The sequence below is a fragment of the Diabrotica virgifera genome, chromosome 7 (genome assembly GCF_917563875.1).
Source record: "Diabrotica virgifera virgifera chromosome 7, PGI_DIABVI_V3a".
NCBI lineage: Eukaryota > Metazoa > Arthropoda > Insecta > Coleoptera > Chrysomelidae > Diabrotica > Diabrotica virgifera.
Genome location: NC_065449.1, coordinates 203,323,177 through 203,350,954, shown reverse-complemented (window position 1 = coordinate 203,350,954; position 27,778 = coordinate 203,323,177). Strand labels below are relative to the sequence as shown.

At 31.9% G+C, this 27,778-nt stretch overlaps 1 protein-coding gene across 1 annotated transcript; it reads left to right on the top strand.

The window, feature by feature from the left end:
* Positions 1-2,962: 2,962 nt before the first annotated feature.
* LOC114337606 (cathepsin L-like proteinase) lies at positions 2,963-27,700 on the top strand. The gene is made up of 5 exons (XM_028288096.2): positions 2,963-3,074; positions 6,659-6,752; positions 7,529-7,861; positions 17,705-17,984; positions 27,400-27,700. The coding sequence occupies exons 2-5, from the start codon at positions 6,669-6,671 to the stop codon at positions 27,645-27,647; spliced, it is 945 nt and encodes a 314-aa protein (XP_028143897.1). The 5' UTR covers positions 2,963-3,074; positions 6,659-6,668; the 3' UTR covers positions 27,648-27,700.
* Positions 27,701-27,778: the final 78 nt, after the last annotated feature.

Genomic DNA, 27,778 nt, shown 5'->3' with positions numbered 1-27,778 from the left:
CTTAGAAGCCACGAGAGTAAGTAATTAATTTTATAATTCGCCCTGAGATTGAAAACATATTGATATGTGATCTGGTAAATTAATTAGATTATGATTAATGCATTGATTAAATTAAATGACATATAAGAATATTATCTCATATCAATAATCAAGATCACATCAATACATACATTTTATTTCTTTTATTTATTTATTAGTTTTATCTATACCTATTTATTTATTCATCTAATTTTTAGACATTGTAACTTAACAATAAGATGCGAATCCGCTGCAGAGGAGACCTTAGGGAACTGGACCTAAATGGACCTCAAGGATCAACCTGGTATAAGGATACTGCAGGTAAACGTGGGCAGAGCGCGCAGATTATCCACGCAAAAGCCTGCAAGCTAGAAATACATCTGCTCATCGTCCCCGAACCAAATAAGAAAATTACATCGGTCGCTCGGTCGGCGGGTGGGTGGCAGATAGCGAGCAAAACGTGGCACTGCTTATTAGTAATAGGGATGTGGGAGTGCGTGCCATTCTCAGGGGGGAAAATCATGTCCTCATCAGACTTAGGAACTTCAGCCTCGTGGCATGTTACGTGTCTCCCAATATTCCTGTACCTTGATACAAAGACATAGTAGATGAGATAATGAGTACCGCCGCGAACGAAAAAGAAAATATGATCGCCGGGGACATTAATGCGAAATCTAGGTTATGAAGTTCCCCCATAAACGACAAAAAGGGATAACTCCGGAATGAGTGGATATCCCAGACTGACCTACAAGTGCTAAGCAATAATAAACCTACGTCCTTAAGGGGGGCCAGTCAAACGCATATTGACGTTACTTTTGCAAGCGAAGGGCTATCAAGAAAAGTATCACCGATAAATCAAATATGAAATCAAGGTTAAAGGGGGAATAAGGCGGCCGATAGGACATACTGAAACATATTTTAACAAAAATACCTACCTATCGGAGGCCAAAAAGATAAGCAGCAAAGTTGGATACCGTAAAAAGGAAAAACAACCAAAAAACCCTCTACTGGTGAACGGATGAGATTAAAGATCTACGTTAAAAATTCCTCAGAGATCCATTAATGGCAAGAGACTTTGAACTGGTCATTGCTTTTGTCACCAAGACCATGAAACACAAGAAAGAGAAGGAGAGGCGTCTGCAGATGGGATGACCACTATATTTGTTGCTTTAAAATGTATTTGTGTTGTGGAGGGCAGCCAGCGGGGGAGGACCCTTTACTTCCAAACTACACTGAATGCCTATTTGATTTTTACATGGTTTTACTTATTTATTTATTTATTTTATGGTAGTTTATTTATTTATTTATTTAATTTTATCTATACCAGTCAACGTTTTTTGAACAATTTTATCTTTCTATTTCCTGTTTATGTTCTCTATCTTTTCTTTTTTCTTTTCCTTTTTTGCTTCTTTCCTATTCTTTCTCTTCATCTTTTCTCTTCCTTCTCTCTTCTCTAATTTTATCTCTGCTTTTTTTATCTCCTTTTACTCTAGTTCTTCTCTTGTATGTTATAGCATGTTTTATACCGTTTTGGGACAGTCAGTGGGGAAGGACCTTCTACATCCAACCTACACAGACTGCCCCATCTAAATGTCAGAATGAATGGGTGGATGAGAAAGCGTTCATGAATAAGTGGAGTTACTCGTAACTGCCAACTGACATTCTGTAGTAAGTTCTATCCTGAGTTGGGGACACCCCGGTCGGCCTACCTGCGCACGGGTTGAGCTATCCGGTCGCTTCACCGGCCTGTCCGGTGCGGGGCGTGGGCGAGGGGGGCGGCCGATCGAATCCATGGAATGCCCGCTAGAAGTGCCGGAGGGGAGCTATGAGTAAGGTCGATGGGTCAGACTTGCTCGCTAAGAAAAGCTCGCGAAAGAAAGACCCGTCGGCTGGAGAAAGAGGGGTTGGGTTTAGACGGTAGGCGGCTCGTGATACGGATAGGATGGGCCGAATCCGACACACCTGTGATACCTTCCTAGACGGTTTTGAGAAGATTCCCACCTCCCAAGAAAAAAGGTATACAGACCATACAAAATACGAAATACTCCTTGGGGACAGCGGAGAATGGCTGCAAATTTTTGTTGATGGCACTACGCTGTACTGCGAGACGTATGGAATAGCTCTTAACACAAAAAAAAACAAAAATCATGATTGTCAGTAAGAACAAGATTGAGGACGAAATGACGTACGGTAAAGCTATAGAAAAAGTACTAAGATACAATTAATTGGGATGTGAACTAAATTAACAATGAAAACAGTATTATGTAATGGAAAACTGAGAATATAAATTAGAGCTAGAGTATTATTAAGATGGTATGTAATTCCTGTCCTTTTATATGAAGTTGAAGCTTGGAAAATTACGGACGCAATTGAAAAAAGGCTTGCCAGCTTTGAAATGTCGAAGTATGTGAAAAATATAATGGACGCAACACGTAACAAACACGGAAATATTAAGAAATATGAAGAAAGAAAAATAAATACTCAACACTATCAAGGAAAGAAAAATGAGCTAGTTTGGTTACATACTAAGAAATGAAAAATATGAGTTGATAGGTATACAATATAGTTATACAAGGGAAAGTCGAAGGAAAAGAGAAACGGGGAGATGACGTACGTCCTAGTTGAAACATTTAAAGCAGTGCAGTGGAAAAACAACAATATAACTCTTCAGAATCGCTACTAACAGAGTAAAACGAGCCATAATGATCGCCAATATCCTTAAAGTATGAGGCACATGAAGAAGAAGAATGTTGCTATTAAACAAAAATCTTCATTACGCACTCATCAAGTGCCACGTACCGTTTTTTAAAAGACTTATTTCATTAACGTGGAGTTCGAAAGAGATACTTATCATTCTAGGTTTTAAGGCTTTAAATCCTTCTATATGGCTACCTTCAAAGTGAATTTTAATATCTTATTATATTTAAAAAATTGCTTATCATTGAAAGTAATATATGGCAGAAATTATTCGATTGGATTAAGATAAAAAAAATTGTATAAAAATCGTATTTTTTTGTGGCATCGGCAAAGTTATAATCTGCATCTTTTAGTGAGAGGTAAGAATCATCAAGGATCATTGTTTTAAGTATATTTTTATATTGTTTATATTATTTGCACTTGAAATTGTTTGTACTACAGTTGTAGTCTAAGATATGATTATAAGGTTGATCTGCACCGATCTGTATATTGGATAAAAATTATTGGATATATTATGTAATTTAGTATGTAACAATTATAAAAAACAAAGGGTGCCCGATATAATTTTGTTCTGACTTTTAAATGACTCTTTTTTATATATTAAAAAAATTTCGACCCGGCAGGTATTATTTCAGATTTTTTGGATCATTCTAAACAAAAAAGGTCTTTTGAAATTGTTATCTTAAGTTGATCGTTTTCGAGTTATGTATAAACAATAAAAATTTAAAAAAGAAATAACAGATTACGACGCTCAAAAACATAAATAAAAAATATCATTTTGAAATTATGAAGTACCTACATTCAAGTTCAGATCTTAATACCTATACTAGATCTTAATTTAGTATTTTGTATTTATTTTATTTTAAAACATTGCGTTTTAGTTGTTAATGCATCCCAATCCCATAAGAAACGTTCCTCATTAACAAGTAAAAAAATATACTTTAGAATAAAACATAGCAAAAATTCTTAACAGAACCTGACAGATGAAGGTACCAAGATTTTAGGTATTTAGTCATTAAAAAAAATTATATTTTTACGTGTGTTTTTGAGCCTTGAAAATCGTCATCATTCATTTTTTTTTCAGATTTAAGTTGTTTATAACTCAAAAACGATAAACTAAATAGAAATCTTACAAAAAACCTTTTTTGTTTAAAATGATCCAAAAAATCGGAAGCAATACCTGCCGGGTAAATTTTTTTAATTCATAAAAAAAGTCATTTTTTATAATTATTATTTAATTATAATCAGAACAAAATTCGATCGGGCACCTTATTGTTTATTTTGTTAACATACCTACATATCCAATTGTTAACATATCCAATAATTTATTTTTATCCATTAAACATTTTAAAAACTTATAGGCTATTGATTATATTCAAAATAATATTGCTAAAAGGAACTACAACGTTAACGGGGTTTTATTATTTCATATGGTCAATGGACATCTATATATGTATGAAAAAACCGCGGAGTGCTACCATTCAAAGGGGTGCGTTTTTGAGAAATGGGTGAATTAGTCCCTGGGCACAGGTTACATTAGGGTGAGTTCTATGCACTTTAGGTACGAACATATCTACATAAAAATTGTTCCTGGTTAAATTTCCTATCTAAATATCACTTTTTAAAGTCAATGATACTTTTTTTTACAAAAATATAATCAAAAGAAGAAGCACAAAGAAACCCAAAAGAAAGAAAATTTGTTTTTTGTCTCATAACTTTTGTTCACAAGGATATAGGTATAAACATTGCTCTAGAGAAAAAAAACCTACACATTTCTTCTTTAAAATATTAAAATATTGTTAGTAGAGTTAATTAGGATTTATAGTTTTTGAAATATAATTTTTCAAAATTCTCCACTCACAGCAATTTTGGGCAATTTTCCTTGTTATTTCGCAAATATTGTTCTGTAACTATTTTCTACGTAACTTTAGATATATGCAATCGTACACGTAATAGGAATAGAAATCAATTATCTTTAAAATGGTCTGCTGTATAACGTTGTACGACTTTTTTTAAAGAGATTATGGTTTTTCAAGTTTTTATACTTTTAACGATTTTTTTATAATATAATATAAAAATAAAATAGTGTATTACATAATATATTATATATTATATAATATTATATTATATATAGTATATATAATATAATATTATACCTATATTATATAATACCTAACATAAAAAAATATTATATTTTACATTTTTTACGATTATTTTTGAAATTTCTCATTATAACTTTTTTTCTTCTTCATTTAGGTATATATTATATTATATAATAAAAAAAGCTTATTTTGTTTACTTTAAAATGGTGTATTACAAAAAATTCTAGGATTATTTTTGAATATGATATTATTTTTCAAAATGTAATAAGTACTTGCAACGATTTTTGATTTTAGGATTATTTTTTAAATTTCTCATTACAACTTTTTTTTTATTGTATATGAATATACTATATATTGCTCAATAAAGAGGGCTTACCTTCTGTTCTTTAAAATGGTGTATCATCTATAGTTAAATAATGGAAGACGAGTGATTCTTTGATATTTTTTTACCTGTATTATTTAAAATTATTTCTCTTACAAAAATTACATAAACATTAGTATTAGAAAACATCACTTTAGTTAAAATTATTTAAACATTGACATTTTGAACAACTTTCAAAATCAAAATCCATTTCTTCGTTAGCATTAGCTTCAATATCTTCCTCTGGCACCTCAGTTATCTTAGAGTTCCCACAGTTAGTACCCATCCACATGCACCGTTTGCAGAATATTGAACAACTAATTCCTATCTTCCTACAACCGCAGTTTTTTGTACATCCCTTGGTACATTTACATGCTATTTTTTCAAGCAAAGCAGGTGCACTAGCTTTGACAGTAAATATTGGAATTAATCCATATTTTGAAGTTTGCCCGGCCGAGTCAAGTGGATCCAAAGTATTACCTATAAAAAATAAGGTTCAATCATAACACACAATCACATAAAAAAGTTATAATGAGAAATTTAAATAATAATCCTAAAATCAAAAATCGTTGCAAGTACCTACTTATTACATTTTGAAAAAGCATATCTTATTCAAAAATAATCCTATAATTTTTTTATAATACACCATCTTAAAGTAAACAGAATAAGCTTTCTTTTTTATTATATTAATATATACCTACCTAAATGTAGAAAAAAAAGTTATAATGGGAAATTTAAAAAATAATCGTAAAAAATATAAAAACTCGTTAAAAGTATAAAATCTTGAAAAAGATAACCTCTTTAAAAGAAGTCGTACAACATTATACAGTAGAACATTTTAAAGGTAATTGATTTCTATTCCGCTTACATGTACCATTGCGTATGCCTAAAGTTACAATGAAAAAATTACAGAACAATATTTGCGAAATAACAAGGAAAATTGCCCAAAATTGTTGTGACTGGCGAACTTTGAAAAATCATATTTCGAAAACTGTAAATCCTAATGACCTCTACCAAGAGAGTAAGACTTAAAGAAAAAATATGTAATTTTTTTTTCTGTGAAGCAATGTCTATACTTATATCCCAGTGGGCAAAAGTTAGGGGACAAAAAACAAAATTTCTTTCTTTTGGGTTTCTTTGTGCTTTTTCTTTTGAATATATTTTTGTAAAAAAAATACCTTTGACTTTAACAAGTTATATTTAGATAGGAAATTTAACCAGGAACAATTTTTATGTAGACGTGTTTGTACCAAAAGTGCATAGACCTCACCCTAATGTAACCTGTGCCCAGGGACTAATTTACCCATTTCTCAAAAACGCACCCCTTTAAATGGTAGCACTCCGCGGTTTTTTCATATATAGAGATTCATTGACCATATGAAATAATAAAACCCCGTTAACGTTGTAGTTCCTTTCTATAGTACATAATCAATAACCTATTATATCGAATTAAAATGTTTATATCGAATTATGTTTTCAGAAAACTCAAAATGAAGCTGTTAATTCTAGCCGCCACCCTCATTGTGGCCATAAATGCCAATTTATCTGCCTTTGAGCAATGGACCAGTTTTAAGGTATATATTTTAGTGTTATTTTTATGTTTTACATCTTTAATTCACAATCAAGTTAGTAATATTATTATAGTATACGCTCTGAGCTTCGCTGGTGTCGCTCCTAGCGGTTACTAATTCAACTTTTACTGGTAATTTTTAAATTTATTATTTAATTGTTATCGCTTAATATTTACAACGCAAAAAAGTAATTAAATTGTAATCGATTTTTTTAAGATTTTTCTAATCATTTTGACGTTCTATTGATAAAATATCAATTTCTTACTTCGGATACTTTGACAATAATCGTGTAGATGGCGCTAAGATTATAATAGATTATTTATAATTAGATATTACGGAACATTAAAAAAACTTAAATTCAGTATTTAAAACGTAAAAGTATATTGTTAGTGTTTAATATTAATATGTATTGTTAGTGTTTAAAACTAATATTGTTTATAATTAATGTTTTTAATTTTAATTTTAAATTAATCACTTTGACATTTATGTCAAATTTCCGGTAAACGTTTACAAACTTGTCACTACTGGCGTTCGCGAATTTGTAAATATCCCCTCTACGTACGAGCTCACAGCGTATACTGTATACATGCATAATAAAATTCGATTTATGTAAAAAATCGAGAATCTCTTTAAAATTTGGTTTTATATTTGTAAAATATAATATTGTTACAGTGATATTATTAATACGTTATTTAATAATAAATGTAAAATATAACGATTATTGCAATAAATCAATAATTTTATAATCTACAACAATAAATGTTGTATTTTTGTTTAAGGCAACACACAACAAATTTTACAACGTTATTGAGGACAAACTTCGTTTTGCTGTTTTCCAAGAGAATCTCCGCAAAATCGACGCACACAATGCTAAATACGAAAAGGGAGAAGAAACCTACTACATGGCTGTTAACAAATTCGCCGATTGGTCCAGCGCAGAATTCCAAGCCATGTTGGACCGTCAGATGGCTAACAAGCCAAAACAATCCTTCATTGCAAAACACGTAGTCGATCCCAATGTCCAAGCTGTAGAAGAAGTTGATTGGAGAGAAAGTGCTGTTTTGGGAGTCAAAGATCAAGGACAGTGTGGATCATGCTGGGCTTTCAGTACCGTAAGTATTAATATTAAAATAAAATTTAAGTTTTAAGAATGGTATGATTTAAAATAAAAGTAACACCATCATCAGATTAATGCCCTGTGGTCAAAATAGCAAGATATAAGTCACCAATCGGTAGAAGAAGTATGAGCCGCCGCGCAAAATATGTATTGACAACCTTCCATAGAGGTATCAATCTACCAATGAACAAGCAGATTTGCTTACAAAGAGGAAGAAGAAGAAGAATCCCACACAATTATCACCAGTTTGTATTTAGATCTAAATGATTAAAAGAGCAAAATACATTAATTTGGATTAGGAATATAGGACAGTAAATTTAGATGTCTCTATATCGCATAGTCCGTAATTGAGGTCTTCATTGTATAGTCATATAGTGTTTAGGTGTCCTTTTACTGGAAACTGTTCAGATAGGAAACCTGTGCTGTAGTAGTTTTGAGCTGATTCCTGTTCATTTTGCGCTGTTATTCAGCTTTTTTCGCGCTTGTCTAAGATATAAAACTCTTCTCATGCCTTTTTGTGGGGATTTTTTCCCAGTATCCTTTGTATTGTCTTCGTATTTATCCTCTTAATCGGTCTCTTATTGTTATTTTGGGCACTCCCAGTGCCGGTTTTGGACCGACGTATCTTGTTGCTGATCCTCGTCTAGCAAGTTCGTCAGCTTTCTCATTGACAGCGATCCCTTGATGTCCAGGCACCCATATGAGTTTTATCTCGTTATGTTCCGCCAGAAGTTCTTCGCGGCATTCCCGTACAAGCGTGGATGTTATCCTTGGGTTCTTTAGAGCTCTCAAGGCCTCTTGGCTTCCTGAAGAGATAATGATTCTCCTATTAGTAATATAAGTCCTTAATTTGTTTATCCTTGCACAATACATGATTGCACAATACATGATTGCATATACCTCTGCCTGAAATAGAGAGGTATATCCTCCTAAGGGGCTACTGTGTTGGAACCGTCTGCTAAAATTCGTCAAACATCTTGACTTAAAATTGTTGCATCTTTAGTTGTGAACAGCTCTATATAATATATGTTAAAAAATAAATAAAAGGGTTTAAAAGATACTAGAACAAATAATCCCCGTTTAAATAATCCCGGACAAAAATCCCCACAAATTATCGAAGGACAAAATTTCACGGACAAAAAATCCCCGGACAAATAATTCCCGGACAAAATATCCCCAAGAAATATTTGCTGCCGAAAAATTCTCTAAAAGTTTTCCCGTGAATGCAATCGACGCAAATGTTTTTCAACCTCAGTGCATTAGAGTTATAGATAGCAATCGCCATGAAACCGCTTTTCGGTACGAAAGTAATGAATAGCAATTAAGATTAAGCATCAATTGTAATTTCGACGACCAAATTTCGAATTCCAATTTCATGTCGAAAACTGTAAATTTTTCATGACAAAAAGTGTGAGTTTTTTCAAAAATCGTGGAAGATATGTGGAATGAGCTAAGGCTGTGGGAATTATGTTGCAATTATCTGCTTAAATCTTTTGCTCACTATTCTTTGAATAACTATGTTTAAAACAAAATCCACAAGGAAAGAAAATTTTTCCTGTAGTTGGCTGTATACCATCAATCACAAAAATTGGAATAAAGCCTTTGTAAAAGGTATAAAATTTATTAAAATCCCTAAAGGGTTACATCAGAACAAAACGTTTTCGATTTTATTACAAAATCATCATCAGTGTAAGACCTAAAAGTAAGTATAACCTATTTTATTAATGTAAAATTGTTATTTAAATTCTGACTAAGGTTTAAAACAAGCGGTTATACTCACAGTCTGGATGCTAGCTGAGCCACCAAAGAAATATAGGAGTAATAACCCTTCAAATATAAAATTTATGCTTTACAGATGCATATTTACTTAAAATGCCTTGTGATGGGCAAATGGCAACAGGAATAATGCCCTAAGGTAAGGTATTTAACTTCCCAACATGTGGGATGCAAAAAATTGAGTTGTTTACATTTCGATAACATTACGGCAACTGGATGAAAGTTGAGTGATGTTTCTGAAAGGTGTCAAAGATCAAACCGAACAATGTGACAATGTGACATAATAGTTACCATGTGTTACCTCAGCCAACTGATTGTGATATGATATTTTTTTAAATTTCCAACAGTAATAGCTAACATCAACAAAGATGTGGCTATAATAAAGTTTAACCCAATTATGTAGGTTGTATTAAATGATTTTTATAATGTGGATGGAGAATTAGCCAGATTGTATGCAACCATATATACATAATAATAATGAAAATAAATTAATTAGCGAAAATGGATCCATTTATGTATAGGAACATCTGGGACCCAGTAATTAAGTGGGAAAATTTTTTTGCTACGATGTTTTATTTATGTGTAAAGGTTGATGATTGTGGTTCGAATTTAAAATGGAAGCTAGTCCAGCTGTGTTGATGAAAGTTGAGTTTACTATGAATGAAAAATGGTTTAAATGTACTAATTGTAAGAGTAAATTAGACAGTCTATAGTATGTGGAGGTCTGATATCAAAGTAATGTTGAAATTATGATAAGTAGTATAATTTACAGGAGGAGGCTGATGATATAAAGATATGTAGGTTGGTTGGCTATAGATAGGTGGGTGTATCAGTTGGAAGTTTAAAACATTGCGTATTCGTGATGATAACTGATGGTCTGGAAAACGATAATCTTGATTGTAAAAAAACTTGTTCCATTTCCGCTGCCTGTGAAAACGATAATCTTGATTGCAATTGCAAAAAACCCGTTCCTTTTTGTAAATTTGACGACAAAAATATTTAGTCATCATCATCATCAATGTCGTTATAGCTCTTCGATAGTCTTTGCCGCGTTTACTATTACTTTCCATGTTTGTCGGTCCTGTCCCACTATTTCCCATTGTCTCACTTTCAATTGCTTCAGATCTTCTCTGACTGCATCTTTCCATCTTTTTCGAGGCCGTCCTACAGACCTTCTCTTCCCGAGCAGCTGTGAAACATTTTTGAAAAAACTCACATTTTTTTGTCATGTAAAATTTAAAAATTTCGGCATGGAATTGGAATTCTAAATTTGTTAAAATTTCGGGAAAACTTTTAGAGAACTATTCGGCAGAAAATATTTCTTGGGGATTTTTTGTCCGGGATAATTTTTGGGGATTTTTTGTCCGGGATTATTTGTCCGGACACCGCTTAAAAAGCATATAATAGTATATTATGCAACGAGCATTTAATGATGGTCATTATGAAGCGAGTATAAACGATACGAAGCGAGTCAACCTGCGGCGAGTACGTATAGAATACGAGCTTCATAATGATAATTAAATGCAAGTTGTATACATGATTTTTTCTATGATCGTTCACAACAAACTATATATTCAAATTTATAAATTTTGTTATGCAAACAAATTAAGAAGTTATATGATTGAACCAATTATTTTGTTGATAAATTTATATTTTCAATATTACAATTATTAAAATGAATTTGACGGTACATTTTTAATATCCCTTTCGTCTTTCGGCATTTTCTTAAAAATATTTAATTAATTGCCCACTCTATCACCTGGAACGACTTCAAAGTGATTTACCAAGTGATCTGAAAAGTGCTCTAAAGTGATAAAGTGACTAAATTTCTAAAACTAACTAAATTGTACAATCTAATATAAAAATAGACTTAAGTCCTCAATTGTAATTAGTTGTTATAAGCTAACATCTGATTTTATGTACACAACTCTCCCCCGCCAATAACCTTTCATGGTTGACGCGGTGTAGTTAATAATAAAAAAAAAGATTTAATTTTTACATTAGTCAGTTTGTTTATGGTAGGGGAGCAAAGTATGCTAAATTTGAAGTCACTCGTGCGTTATGGGGACTTATTGGGTTGTGATTATTAGGCCCTAAGACCAAAAAAAGTTAAGTAAAATTTTTCATTTTAGTGGGGACTTTCCATTTTTTAATTTAATTTTCTATTTCCAACAATCGTTTTTTTCGATTATAGCGTTGACCATAATTCGAAAAAATGTCTCGAATAAAAGTTGCTTATTTTTACGTAGAGAATCCAAATCTGCAATAAAAATTTTGGAGGTCCCATTTAAGATTTTAAAGTAACCCCCACCCCACCTCCGTGGGGGGTTGTGTTTGGTATCATTCGATAGATTTTTGAAAAATATTGAACAGGTGTTTATTAGTTTTTCGATCTCAGGTTTATTTATCGAAATATTCGCTTTTTTCTTGTGAAACTTTGTGGCTCACCCATTTCCTTAAGCCCTGCTCAAACCGTCAGAATTTTTAAATATAGACTGTTCTGCATATACTTATCTTACCTTATCTTAATCTGACAATTTCTAGTATTTTTAAAGATATATTTTCTTTTCGGGCCCCCCTTAACGAACTTCCCTGTGTTAAGAGCTAATTTATGGTAGAGATGCATCTGCAGGGTACCAGGATTCTCCCCATATGATAATCTGACGCGCTCGAGTAACTACAAAAATTCCCGCTTGGGCTTCTCTACCATTACATATTATTGATGTACTGTCAAAGCGTATGTATTTGATATCGTGATTCTATTAGTTAAAAATCTGTATCGTAATGACAATCTGTATCATTTATAATACAGCTGGTGAAATCATAATGGATATATAGTCTGGGCTGATTATCGGAGAATACGCCATTTTTGGGCAAAGTTATTTACCAGCAATTTTATTGCTGGAATCGAAGCTTATGATTATATATATTAATAATATAGATATGCAAAGTCCGCAGATAGTGTGCTACTTTTTTATAAACAAAATGGCGCCCGAAAATCCTGTTTTTTTTCAATTATTGCTCATATAACTCTGAAGACTTTAACTTTACAACAAAAATACTCAAATAAAAATTAACCGCAATTAAATTCTGCATAAAGATAGGATTTTCCCAATGTGCTCCGATGAAAATTTTCCTCGGAAAATGCGGGTTTTCCCAACAAAATCTTTAATTTTCAAATAAAATTTTAGATAAGTAATTATCTACCAATAATTAAATAATTTGGTGATTTAAAAGCATTCTTGGTTTGGATTATAGTTCCAGAAGCTGCTGAAAATTGAACGAATATTTTAGCAACAATTCAATTGTTAATTAATAGTTTACGGTCGCAATAATAACCAAAATAATTATGATACACTGACCAAACTTTGAAATCTTCTAAAGATGAGATGCCTATTTAACATTTTGTCGACAAAATATAAATTTTTTATTTTTTTGCATAATCTTTAAATTAAAAAATAGTTATAAACAAATTAACGTTTCTCAGAAAGTTTTTATTATATTCTAATTTTAAAAAATAGTTAAAATGCGTATTTCAAATATCTTGAAAATGAATGCTTTAAACCTTTTTGGCAACCATTTGCAAAAAAGTTATGAAACAGCAAAATTAACCTAGGATTACTACGTTTTTTATAATTTTTCTAAATTCTTTCAAAGCGTAAAAGTGAGTTTAATGTACAAGCTAATTATTTACAAAAAATATCCATTATTATTTTAATGGTTATATTTTAATTAAAGATTATAAATATATTTTTTGGTAATTTACACGCGCAAAAGTAGACTAATACAGTACTGTAGCTAAAATTTTCACTCGAAGCGACGACCGTCTCGCTACGTACACTTAATAAATAAAATCATAGTATTATGTATGCTGCGTGTCAGTCGCTTCGAGTGAAAATTTTAGCTCCGGCTCTGTATCAAGCCTAATTTCGCGCTAAAAATTACAAAAAAAAGTATATTTAACCTTTGATTAAAATATAACCATTGAACTAATATTTGATATTCTTTGTGAGTAATTAGATTGTACCACAGACTCACTTTTAAGCTTTGAAACAATTAAAACAAACTATAAACAACGGAGCAATCGCATATTTATTTTGCTGTTTCATAACTTTTTTGCAAATGGTTTGAAAATTTTTTTAAAGCATTCATTTTCAAGATCTTTGAAATACGCATTTTAGGTATTTTTTAAAATTAGAATATAATAAATAATTTCTGAGAAATGTTAATTTGTTTATAACTATTTTTTTAAACATTTAAAGATTATGCAAAAAAATAAAAAAATAATATTTTGTTGACAAAATATTAAATAAACATCACATATTTATAATCTTTCTAAGTTTGATCAATGTCTCGTGATTATTTTGGTTGTTATTGCGACTGTAAATTTTTAATTAACAATTGAATTGTTGCTAAAATATTCGATTAATTTTCACCGGCTTCTTTAGTTATAATCTATACCAAGATAGCTTTTATTTCACCAAGTTATTTAATTATTGATAAATAACTACTTGCCCAAAAAATTTATTTGAAGATTCGAGATTTTGTTGGGAAAACCCACATTTTCCGAGGAAAATTTTCGTAGGAGCAAATCAGGAAAAACATGCCTCTATGTAGATTGAGTGTTTTTGGTGTAAAGTTAAAATCTTCGGAGTTCTAGACCAATAATTGAAAAAAACACGCTATAGCACACTATCTGCGGACTTTGCATACTTATATTATTAATACATAGGATCATAATATTCGATTCCAGCAATAAAATTGCTAATAAAAATAAAATTGCTGGTAAATAACCTTTCTTTATATTTTACTAATTAGACCAGCGTATTATAACTATTTCTTTTTCAAAATTTAAAGATTATGCAAAAAAACGAAAAATTTGTATTTTGTCGATAAAATATTAAATAAGCATCTCATCTTTATAATCTTTATAAGTTTGATCAATGTATCATGATTATTTTGGTTATTATTGCGATCGTAAATTGTTAATTAACAATTGAATTGTTGCTAAAATATTCGTTTAATTTTCACCGGCTTCTGGAATTACAATCTATACCAAGAAAGCTTTGATGTAACTAAGTTATTTAATTATTGATTAATAATTACTTACCTAAAACTTTATTTGAAAATTATAGTTTTTGTTGGAAAAACTCGCATTTTCCGAGGAAAGTTTTCGTCGGAGCAAATCGGGAAAACATATCTCTATGCAGAATTTAATTACGGTGAATTTTTATTTGGGTATTTTTGTTTTAAAATTAAAATCTTCGGAGTTATAGAGCAAGACTTAAAAAAAATACGATTTGTCGGCGTCATTTTGTTTATAAAAAAAGTTGCACACTATCTGAGGACTTTGCATACCTATATTGTTAATACCGGGTATCCACTTATGGTAGGGGAGCAAAGTATGCTAAATGTGCAGTCACTCGAGCGCTTTGGGGACCTATTGGGTTGTGAACAGTAGGTCCTAAAACCAAAAAAAGTTAAGTAAAATTTTCCATTTTAGTGGGCGCTTGTCATTTTTTAATTTAATTTTCCATTTCCAACAGTTGTTTTTTCCGATTATAACGCCATCTATCCATAATTCGAAAAAATATTTCGAATAAAAGTTACTTATTTTTACGTAAGGAATCCAAATATGCAATAAAAAATGAGGGTTCCTATTTAAGATTTTAAAGTAACCCCCCACCCCATCTCCGTGGGGGGTCGTATTTGGTGCCACTCGATAGATTTTTCAAAAATATTGAATAAGTGTATTTTACAGTTTTTCGATCTGATGTTCATTTCGCGAAATATCGTGTGATTCGTATTTAAAATATTAAATTTACCCCCCACCCCTCTCCGTGGGAAATCGTGTTTGGTATCATTCGATAGATTTTAAAAAAATATTGAGCACATATTTTTTAGTTTTTCGATCTGTCATTAATTTCGCGAAATATTCGCTTTTTTCTTGTGAAACTTTGGGACTCACCCATTTCCTTACGCCCGGCTCAAATCGTCAGATTTTTGAAATATACACTATTTGGCATCTACTTAACTTACCTTATCTTAATCTGACAATTTCGAGATTTTTTAAGGATAGATTTTATTTTTCGGTTCCCCCTTAACGAACTCCCCTGTGTTAAGAGCCAATATATGGTATAGGTACATCTGCAGGGTACCAGGTTTCTCCCCATATGATAATCTGACGCGCTCGAGTAACTGCAAAAATCCCCGCTTGGGCTCCCCTACCATTATATTTTCCCCCATTTTAACTGCCTATAACTTCTAAACGGCTCAAGATAGAAATATGCGGTTTTCGCTTAAATGTTTAATTTTAGTAAACGTTTTGTCTGAATGGACTGAATTTTTTATATCGCTTTCAAATACGAAAAGAAAAATGGCGGATTTTTTAAAAAAACGTTGTTGACTTTTTTTAATGGAACACCCAGTATATTTTTTTGTAAATTGAAAGAAAGGTCATTCACCTATCCAGCGATATAATGTTTTTCAGAATCGGTTGTCAAATCACTGAGTAATTAATTTTTAAAATGAGAGGTGCAATGTGGATATCACATACCTAAATAACATAACTAAGCATATTGATATTATGTTATGCGATTTCCACATTGCATCTCTCATTTTAAAAATTAATTGCTCAGTCATTTGACCACCGATTTAAAAAAAAATTATATCGCTGAATAGGGAAATGACCGTTTTTTCAAGTTTTTAGGTAAATGACCATTTTTTTTCGCTTTTAAATAAAAAATGGCGGAGTTTTGGAAAAAAAAAACGTTGTTGACTTTTTTTATTGAAACATCCAGTATATTTTTTTGTAGCTTGAAAAAACGGTCATTTACCTATCCAGCGATCTTAAATTTTTTAAAATCGGTTATCAAATGACTGAGGAAATAATTTTTAAAATGAAAGATGCAATGTGGAAATCACGTAACATAATATCATTTTGCTTAGTTATGTTATTTAGGTATGTGGTATCCACGTTGCACCGCTCATTTTAAAAATTAATTACTCAGTGATTTGACAACCGATTTTGAAAAGTTTTATATCGCTGGATAGGTCAATGACCTTTCTTTCAATTTACAAATAAATATACTGGGTTTTCCATTAAAAAAAGTCAACAATGTTTTTTTTCAAAAATCCGCTATTTTTATTTTTGTATTTGAAAGCGATATAAAAAATTCAATCCATTCAGACAAAACTTTTACCAAAATAAAACATTTCATCGAAAACCGCATATTTCTATCTTAAGCCGTTTAGAAGTTATAGGCAGTTAAAATGGGTGAAAATATAAGTGGACACCCGGTATATAGGATCATAATATTCGATTCCAGCAATAAAATTGCTGGTAAGTAACCTTTCTTTGTACTTTACTAATTAGACCAGCGTATTATAACTATTTTTTTTTAAATTTAAAGATTATGCAAAAAAAACGAAAAATTTATATTTTGTCGATAAAACATTAAATAAGCATCTCACCTTTATAATCTTTATAAGTTTAATCGTATCATGATTATTTTGGTTATTATTGCGACCGTAAATTGTTAATTAACAATTGAATTTTTGCTAAAATATTCGTTTAATTTTCACCGGCTTCTGTAATTGCAATCTATACCAAGAAAGCTTTGATGTCACTAAGTTATTTAATTATTGATTAATAATTACTTACCTAAAACTTTATTTGAAAATTAGAGTTTTTGTTGGGAAAACCCGCATTTTCCGAGGAAAGTTTCGTCGGAGCAAATCGGGAAAACTTATCTCTATGCAGAATTAAATTGCGGTGAATTTTTATTTGGGTGTTTTTGTTGTAAAGTTAAAATCTTCGGAGTTATAGAGCAATAATTGAAAAAAATACGATTTGTCGGCGCCATTTTGTTTATAAAAAGAAGTAGCACACTATCTGCGGACTTTGCATACCTATATTATTAATATATAGGATCTGATAATTCGATTCCAGCAATAAAATTGCTAGTAAATAACTTTTCCATGAATTTTGCTAATTAGCCCAGAGTAATATTAAAGTATGAGAAGAGAAAAATTTATTTACGACATTTTTAATTTTTTTTAGACCGGATCCCTCGAAGGTCAACTCGCCATCCACAAAAATCAACGTGTTCCTCTCAGTGAACAAGAATTGGTAGACTGTGATAAGGTAAACGATGGTTGTGACGGAGGTTTGATGACAGATGCCTTCTTTTATATTGAACATCATGGTCTTTCATCAGAAGAACAATACCCCTATACAGGCGTAGATGGTCATTGCAATCATGTAAAAGACAAACAAGTCTCTTCGATCAGTGGTTACGTCGAACTTGATGAAACTGAAAGTGCTCTAGCTGATGCTCTCGGTAAGTTAATAGCAATTTTACCTGAATAATGAGCCTGAAGTTTACCAAGTTCTTTTCTGTTAAAAATCATATATTTTTTTAAATTGTTCTCTTTTCAATGGAGATTGATTTCTAAATTGCAAACTCTTCTCTGTCTTCAGCTGTTCTTATTAGCTGTTCAAAATTTAGCCCAGTCCATTGTCCGAGTGTTTTACTTCTAAGTCCTATTTTCCTTCTATTTTTTTTTCACTATTAGTTGAGCATATTGGTACTTATTATTTCTCAGTATGTGGCTTAACTCTCGCTGTGTTGAAAGCTGTGCTCCTTGCCTATCCTATGCGCTACTTTTCGTATCAAATTTTGAGAATTGTCCGGTAGATACACACTTTATAGTCTAAGAGCTAGTGAACCCTTCGACTAACGGTCTTCCTGTAAGGCTATAAATTTATCTAGTGATAATTCATAGCACACCAAGGCCTAAAAACCATGAGCTGGCAGACATCAGCTCTGCACGTGTATCTACCAGGTGAATCGAAAAGTGCATAGTTTATGGGAAAAATAAACTTTCTCCTGTAAAGTTTAAATTTAAGTATATGTTTGAGTAAGTCCTTTAGAAGAAATATGTACAATGCCAGGCGATTCTGAACAGCATAAGACCTTGCCAGGCGAGGGGAAAGATTAGGCTTTTTTCCTAAAATTTTTTTTTGGCATTGATAATATTTTTTTTTAGAATTTTTGAATCATTCCAAACGGGAAAGGTCTTTTGTGACTTTTCCCTTAGGTTAATAGTTTTAGACATATAAGCGCTTAAAAAGTTTAAAAATTGCTAAATCTTCTTCTTCTTCATGTACCATGTCCTTTCAGAACGTTGGATACCATCGTAGCTATCTTAATTTTATTCACTGCCACCCTAAATAGCATGCTTGTATCAACACCATACCAATCTCGCAAGTTCTTCAACCATGAGGTTCTTCTTAGTCCTGGACTGCGTTTGCCTGCTATTTTTCCTTGCATGATATTTTGTAGCAACCTATATTTGGGACCTCTCATTACATGTCCGAAATACTCCAGCTTTCTCTGATTGATGCTTTTTATGATCTCAGTAGTCTTGCTGAGACGTTCTATTATGGTGGAGTTTCGAATCTTCTCCACCCAGGAAACTTTTAAAATTCTTCTATAGCACCACATCCCGAAAGCCTCAAGGCGATTTAGATAGATTTTATTCACAGTCCAGGATTCGACACCATAAAGTAAGACCGAGAACACGTAGCAGCGAAGTAGGCGGATCCTCAATGCCAATTTTAGGTCTCTGTTACATAACACCTTGGATATCCTCCTTAAAGCCGCTCTATCTTGCTCTATCCTAGATCTAATTTCGCCGTGACTTTCTGCGTTACAATTAAATTGCTGTCCAAGGTAAACGATTTTATCAACTTGCTTAAGTTTGGTATTATTTACATATATAGACGGTTTTATATGCTGTTGTTTACTTATTACGAGTATTTTGGTTTTCCGTATGTTCAGATCCAGACTTGCCTCCCTACAACTCTCAACGACACTATCAAGTAGTGTTTGCAGATCTTCTTGACTAGAAGCTAGGAATACTGTATCGTCCGCATATCGCAAATTATTGATGACTTCACCGTTCACAATTATTCCTTCAGAAAGTGCTTTTTTGAAAATTCTTTCGGAGTAAACGCTGAAATGCAGGGGTGACAAGAGGCATCCCTGCCGTACTCCTCTTTTAATAGGATTACTAAATTGCTAAATCGGCCATTCTTAACCCTGAATCGGACATTTAACTGAAAATTTCAATGAATCTAAGGTAGGTAGATATTCTTTAATCGTCGATGAATGAAATCCCGAAGAGTTCTTTGCAATACAATATCGAAAACCCCCTTCTTTTTAATTTCTAATCAAGCGAGCGCGACACTGTAGTATAAGTAGTGAGGACGTTTGAGTTTGCATAAATTCATTATCTCGAGAACTGGCAAATTTGAAGAGAAATACTCGGACAGGTCGATTGTTATTTTTAAATTGGGACTTTTTGGCATCTATATAATACTAGTGACGTCATCCATCTGGACGTGATGACGTAATCTATGATTTTTTGAATGGCACTAGAGGTCCTGTGATAGCTCATTTGAAAGGTTATTTAATTCCCTATTCAGTAATATAAACGTTAACCTAATTATTTATACAAATGGTGTGCAAAAAATGTTTCTTCTTTTTGTGTAAATTAATTTAATAACACAATTTTTTGTACATCGTGTATAAATAATTATGTTAATGTTTATATTTCTGAATAGAGACTTAAATAACCTTTCAAATGAGCTATCAAACGACCTCCACTCCTATTCAAAAAATCATCGAGTACGTCATCACGCCCAGATGGATGACGTCACTAGTATTATATATGTTAATGCCAAAAAGTCCTTATTTATAAATAAAAAACGACCTGTACGAGGATTAATCTTCAAATTTGCCCATTCTAGAGATAAATAATTTATGCAAACTCAAGCGCCCTCTTTCATACTACAGAATCGCGCTTGCTTGAGTAGCAATTAAAAAACAAGGGGTTTTCGATATTGTATTAAAAAAATCTCTTCGGGATTTCATTAATCGATGTTTAAAGAATTGGCAACCTACCTTGGCAACATTGAAATTTTCAGTTAAATGTCCAATTCATGGTTAAAAATGGCCGATTTCGCGATTTTTAAATTTTTTAATCGCTTATATGGAAAAAAACTCTTACCCTAAGAGAAAAGTCAGTATAGACCTTTTCGGTTTGGAATGATTCAAAAAACCTAAAAAAACTTTGTTCGATGCAAAAAAAAATAATTTTAGGAAAAACACTAACCTTTCCCCTCGCCTAGCAAGGTCTTATGCTGTTGAGTATCGCCTGGCATTGTACACATTTCTTCTAAATGACTTACTCAAACACATACTTAAATTTAAACTTTACATGAGAAGGTTTATTTTACCCCTAAACTATGCACTTTTCGATTTACCTGGTAGATACACGTGCACGGCTGATGCCTGCCAGATCATGGTTTTTAGCCTTGGTGTGCTATGAATTATCGCTATACAAATTTCTAGCCTTACAGGACGACCGTTAGTCGGAGGGTTCACTAGCTCTTAGACTATTAAAGACCTCCAATTTATTTACGTTTGATGTTTCAAGGATCCACGTCTCAACTGTATGAGAAAAGTCGACCAGACAAAACGTATGTGCTGTTTCACATTATAAGAATTTAAACGTGAGAGGGTTAGAACGCACGACGACATTCCAATGGTGGCGCATATAATCATATGGAGCCTTTCTCACTAGATGGTGGTTGGAACGTTCGGTGAAGTCGCCGTGTTTATGCCGTCCCTTGCTACAACTACAGACGGCAACCGTGCCGTCTTTACGCACCCAGTAACATAGGGAACTTAATGCATCCTTTCATATGATACAGTCGTTCAGTTGCACGAAAGTAGTTTACTTGGTTGTTTGGTACATTATTTTATTTACACTTTGTGGCTTTTTGTACCTACCCAATTAGCAATTTTTCGACGCATTGGTTGTCAGTACAAACAAATGCACTGTATACAACGTTGCCCAAGAGTATTTTCAGTTGTTTAGGCCAACGTCCCCTACCCCGACTGACATTACGATGTTACAACGTTAAGTAATACCTTTAGTTTTAGTTATAGGGGCAACTAATTTATTACCATTGTGACAACTACATATCACAGTTCAGTTTTTTCAACAAAATCGCAACGACTTAAAAATGTTATAATGCTAAACTAATTTACGCCCTGGCCGACTCTGTAGTTGTCTGTCACGTCACGACCTTAGGTGTTGTTCTAGAGTTGTGACACGTTTGCGGCAACTTCCAGAGGAGAAAAAGAATTTCCTTTATAACCTCAGTTTTTCTTATTATTATATATTTTATTTTGATGGAAATTTTCGATTTATTTAACAACCTGTTTATTTGTTTTTTTAATAGCTGGTTTCCATTCCATTGTTTTATCAGTAGATTTGAGATTTGATAACCTTTTAAGGCTATGGGTACATAATTCGCAAATATTTTACGTGTATCCCTACTTTTTCTGTCTTTACACGGCAAATTACGTGTAGTAAAATTCACACTGGTATTGATATGTAAACATTACTAGAATGTCATTCTACTTGAAAATGTCATCATTAATTTAAAGAGATGGGTTTTGAATGTTCTTGGATAACTGTTATTTTTATAATTGGAAATTATTAATTCAGTTAATAAATGTGATAATTTTTTCACTAACTATGTATTCAGTTATTGTAATAATTTATTTGTACAACAAAGACTAATACTCAATCGAGAAAAGAAGAAAAGTGTTAAAGTGATTTTTTAATAATATATTGTTATGGAACGCTTACAATTTATCTTTAACAACAAAATACTTGGATCACAGAATATATTATCCTGATGTATTCTCTGCTTGGATCTTCCACAAATAATACACAATAAATAACTTTTTATTAAGTTCACGTCTTAAATCAATTAATTATCAAATATACTATATTTCAATAATATTTAATCAATAACTCAACATATTCCCGATGCAATGTCCAATATTTAAAATTATCACTGATTGTCAGTGTCTGACTGACAATATATGCTGACAATATTATATTCGGCTGAGTGCGTTGTAAGACAAAGATAGATTTTGAAAATATTACCACGGCATTGTGTTTATTTTTTTCGAATCCTGAAAAAACCAATAAATATTTTTGAAAAATTTAAACGCCGAATGAAAGACTAAATTATTACCGAGGGCCGAAAGTCCCTTAGAATAAATAAAAAGTTTATTTGGAATAATATATTTGAAATTAAAAATCACACTAAATTTTCTCTTAGTTTTTCACCCCTGTAACTTATTAAAATAAACATTATAGAAGTTCTCAGGGACTTTCGGCCCTCGCTAATAACGTGATCTTTCATTCTGCGTTTAAATTTTTCAAAAATACTTATTAGTTTTCTCAGGATTCGAAAAAAATGAATCCCCATTTGAATAGCATTGCAGCCGAAAATACGTACCGATCCTCTTAATCTTTGTATCAGCTTTGGCAGACAGGGTTGCCAGGTCAGTTTTTACTCTTTCAGTAGTTTTGTTTTCACAAAATCAGGAGTTTCTTTTTAGGCCATGTAAATACAGTAATACAGTGATATGCACATCCGTCCTAAATGTCTCAGGAGGAATTCCACAAAATTGGAAACCTAATTATTCCAAACCACCAACTGGTAATTGCCATTTTTTAGCTAAAATCTACTAAATCAAAAACTGAAATATACTTAAGGAGTTTTGGGATATATTTGGGATTTTTGATAATAAAAACAACAGCTAACTTAAGGGGACAGGCGCAAAATGTCGTCTGTTAAAATGTTCAATGTATATTAAATGTTTTCATTTTTTGCGAATCCTTAGAAAACTAATAAGTATTTTTGAAAAATTTAAACGCAGAAAGAAAGATTACGTTATTACCGAGGACCAAAAGTCCCTGAAAACTTCTATAATGTTTATTTTAATGAGTTACAGGGGTGAAAAAAGAAAAAAAATAGTGTGACTTTTAATTCCAAATATATCGTTCAAAAGAAACGTTTTGGTTTTTCTAAATAATACAGTCTTTCATTCTGCGTTTATATTTTTCAAAAATACCTATTATAGTTTCCTCATGATTCGAAAAAAATGGATCAAATTCTGTTGAAATATACCAAAAATCTACTAAAAAATATTGCCTAATAGAATTTTTTAAAAAATATCAAAAATCTACCAAAAAAGTAGAAATCTACTAAATGTGGCAACGCTGTTAAGGAGAGTGATACACTTTTGACACTGGTCACATGACCTCTGTCACCCAATAAGAGGGTGCGTTCTAAAATGGTTTTGATAGTCGGCGCGGCCGGTTTGGTTGGCGATTGGACTTCTAAGTTGTCTTATCCGTCTAAAGTTGGTAATAAGGTATTTTTTAGTAATATTGTTTAATGTGCCATTTTGGTTTTACTTGAGATTTTTGGGATGTAAAGAAAATGAAAACACAGAATATAAAAAATGCAGGCATTTTCTGATACCTTTAAAAGCACCATCAATACATTAAATTTATACAGAACATCTTGAACATAAATTTTGACTTTTATATTAAAATTTGGTTTTTTAAATTTGCATATTTTTTGTCAAAAATGTCATAAAAAAAGGAGCGCGTGTGTTTTTTAAAAGTGAAATATCCACATTTGACGGTAATCTGAGATGCGTTTATAAATTTCACATCAGGTAATAAGTCCTTTATGTATTTATATAAATTTAAATACCCAATACGATGTCAAAACAGTTTACTTTTTGGTATTCGCATTCACCATACATGTGTTAAAAATATAGGTAAAAAAACATAACTAGTCTGACTCCTTGAGCAACCATTGCACGCGCAGGTGCTTTTTATAGTCGCTTCAGTTGTCTTATGCAACGCTTACGAAACGATGTTGCTTAAACAGGAGGTTGCCTAGGCAACGTCAAGACAACTCAAAAATCGTCCACCAAATCAGTGCAGAATAGGGTCGTCTTCTAGGCAATAACAACGTTGTAAGAAAACGTTGCCATGCGGTAGACAACGTTGTCGCGTCGACAAATTGCTACTTGGGTAGGTGCATATGTTTTATATTATGATGTCTCAGATTGATAGTGAAATATTAATAACATTAATGGAAGCTCTTCATTGGGACAAAACAATAGAAATATATAAAGATCGAAACTTGACGAGAAATGCTTGGAATGGTGTATGCCGTGCACTTAACAGTGCACGAATTAATTTGAATTAATTAATTTGACGAATTAGGTGATAAAGAAAAAAACACATTTTATAAGTACAGCAAAATTAATTATATTATGTTACTGATAACAGTAATTAAAACTGCTAAGTATATTATAAAAAACTTTATTTTACATAGTTGCAATTAACGTTGAGTATAGAGAGTGTTCCATCAATATGTGTGAATATAAAAATATATAAATCCTATCTTTTGTGTTAATAGGATGGACCCAATGAATTCGGTTCCTCTTATTTTTCTTTCTTCGACGATAAAGTAAACACAACGCTATAATTTGTTTCGCTCCATATAAAATATACTTTTTCTTCTACGAAATTTTATTTAGTTTTATAGGGTAAACAACTCGGTGAAAACTGGAGTAGGGCGACAGTCACGTCTTGTGTGAAATTATCTAAAAACAACATTTAAAACGAGGGGAACAACATTTAAAAATGAATGGATGACAGAGGGTCTTTTAAATTCTGTACATGGAAAATATAGATTGTAATGTTTTTCTGAAGCTGTTTCCTTGTGAAATTTTTACAATAAACTAGTCTAAACGGGAAATCAGTCACAATTTAAACAAAAAAAAAATAATTTTATTAACGTTTCGACGCTAAAATCGGATGTCTAAACGTTAATAAAATCATTTTTTTAGTTCAATTGTGGCTTATTTCCCATTTAGAATAGTTTATTACATAGATTGTATGATCTAATTAGATGAGCTAATCCAAGATCCCACAAATAACTTAGTAGAACAACGATCATAAAAACAAATTAAGTCTTTTAATTAAAAATATAAGAAATATTAACTGACAAAATAGACATTGCAAATGAATTAAATAAGCATTACAGTACATTAGGACAAAAGTATGGACAAAAAATACCCATTTGTAATGATACATCGTAATGATACATATCTGACATCGTATCATGTACCTACCTCAGCCACAAAGTGTAAATAAAAATAATATACCAAACAACACAGCAAAATGTCTTCGGGCGACTCATAGCCCGGAAGGTAGTGTCAAATTTAACCGGAGCATTTTAGCAAGGCTGTTTTCTTTTTATTTAGTTAGGTGTTCTAAAGCTTATTAACAAATGATGTGTCAGCTGGCCCAAAACTGGGGATTTTAAGCAAGAAAAGGTAAAATATGAAGCTTGATGGAAAAACGCTACAACTTATATGTCAAATATTTATCTCCGTGACTTACGTGTATAATAACCAATAATACCTGGCTACTGGCTTTCACCCAGACGACTCGGGTTCAAATCCTGGCCCTGAAAATCTTTTTTGTTTTTAAATTTGACATTTTGATTTGAAACATAATTATTTTTTGATAATACTACGTTTTTATTATTTATACGGCACAATATAAAAAAGTCTGCATGTCTTTTATAGAATCGTAAACTATGTATTTGATCATATATGATAAAATCATAATATTATTATGATTGAGCTCCTTAATAAACAAAGTTGTTTTACATAATCCCCCAAAGTTTCCTTAGTTAGTACGACCAATCTAAGTGAAAAAGGGTGTTGAATGTTTGTCTGTATGCCCCTTATCGAATCGTAAACTATGCATTTGATCTTAATTATGATAACCTCAAGCAAAGTTGTTGTACATGAAACCGGGAAGGTTTCTGAGTCAATACGACCAATCTAAGTAATTATTATTTACGCAGACACTACAAAAACAATATTTTTTTCTAAGGAAGTAAAACCTCACTTGTAGGTAAATGGTATATAAATTTACCTATCATAATCATTTTTCAAATCAAAATGTCAATTTTAAAAACAAAAAATATTTTCAAGGCCAGGATTTGAACCTGAGTCATCTGGGTGAAAGCCAGTAGCTAGGTATCCTTGGCTATTATACACGTAATTCACGGAGATAAATATTTGACATATAAGTTGTAGCTTTTTCCATCAAATTTCACATTTTACCTTTTCTTGCCTAAAATCCCCGGTTTTGGGCCAGCTGACACATGATTTGTTAATAAGCTTTGGAACACCTAACTGAATAAAAAGAAAACAGCCATGCTAAAATGTTCCGGTTAAATTTGACACTACCTCCCCGGCTATCAATTCTTATTGTGTGAAAAGGATCGGTGCGTCAAAACTGTCGCACGAGAAAACCCTCGCACGTTCAAAATTCTTATAATGTTATTATATCATGTTTCTTATTCATTATTCTTATTATATCATGTTTTGATAAACGTAGTCGAAAGAGAAGCACATACAGTGCACAGATTCTAAACATGCCGGGGGGGGGGGGGGAGGCGAATATGCGCGTATTATAGTCGGTGTTTGAGAGAGAAAGTATTCGAAATAATAAAAAAAAAATAATATAAAATGTTTTTTTTTTGTGACACATAATCCTCTTTTAACTTCCCATTTCTGCGGACATGGAAACTTCGATTATAACTCTGACGTTTTGGTTCCGCTACAAATCGATTTCTTGCATTTTTTTCTGCTCTCAGCTTATTTACTTATTTTTCTTTCCGATTCATATAATCTGAACAAACTAAATATTTTTCTACGAAATACTGCCCCTTCCAAATACATTATTTTTAAACAAATTACTAATATCTACTTATTTTAGCTAATGTTGGTCCAGTGTCAATAGCTGTCGAAGCTGATACATGGCAATTCTATTCAGGTGGAGTTTTCAACAATAAAAATTGTGGAGACGCTCTTAACCACGGTGTTCTTGCTGTGGGATACACTAAAGATGTCTTCATCGTTAAAAACTCATGGGGAACAGGCTGGGGTGAACAAGGTTACATCAGAGTTGCCCGTGGTAGCAACTTATGTGGTATTAACCTCATGAACTCTTACCCCAAGTTGTAGATAACAGTTAATGAAAAGTGATATATTTATAATAATAAATGATATAAATTACAGATTTGGTTTGAATTTATTTTTAATAAATGAAGTAAAAAAATGTACAACTATAAAATTGTATAACTATAGTGCTATGC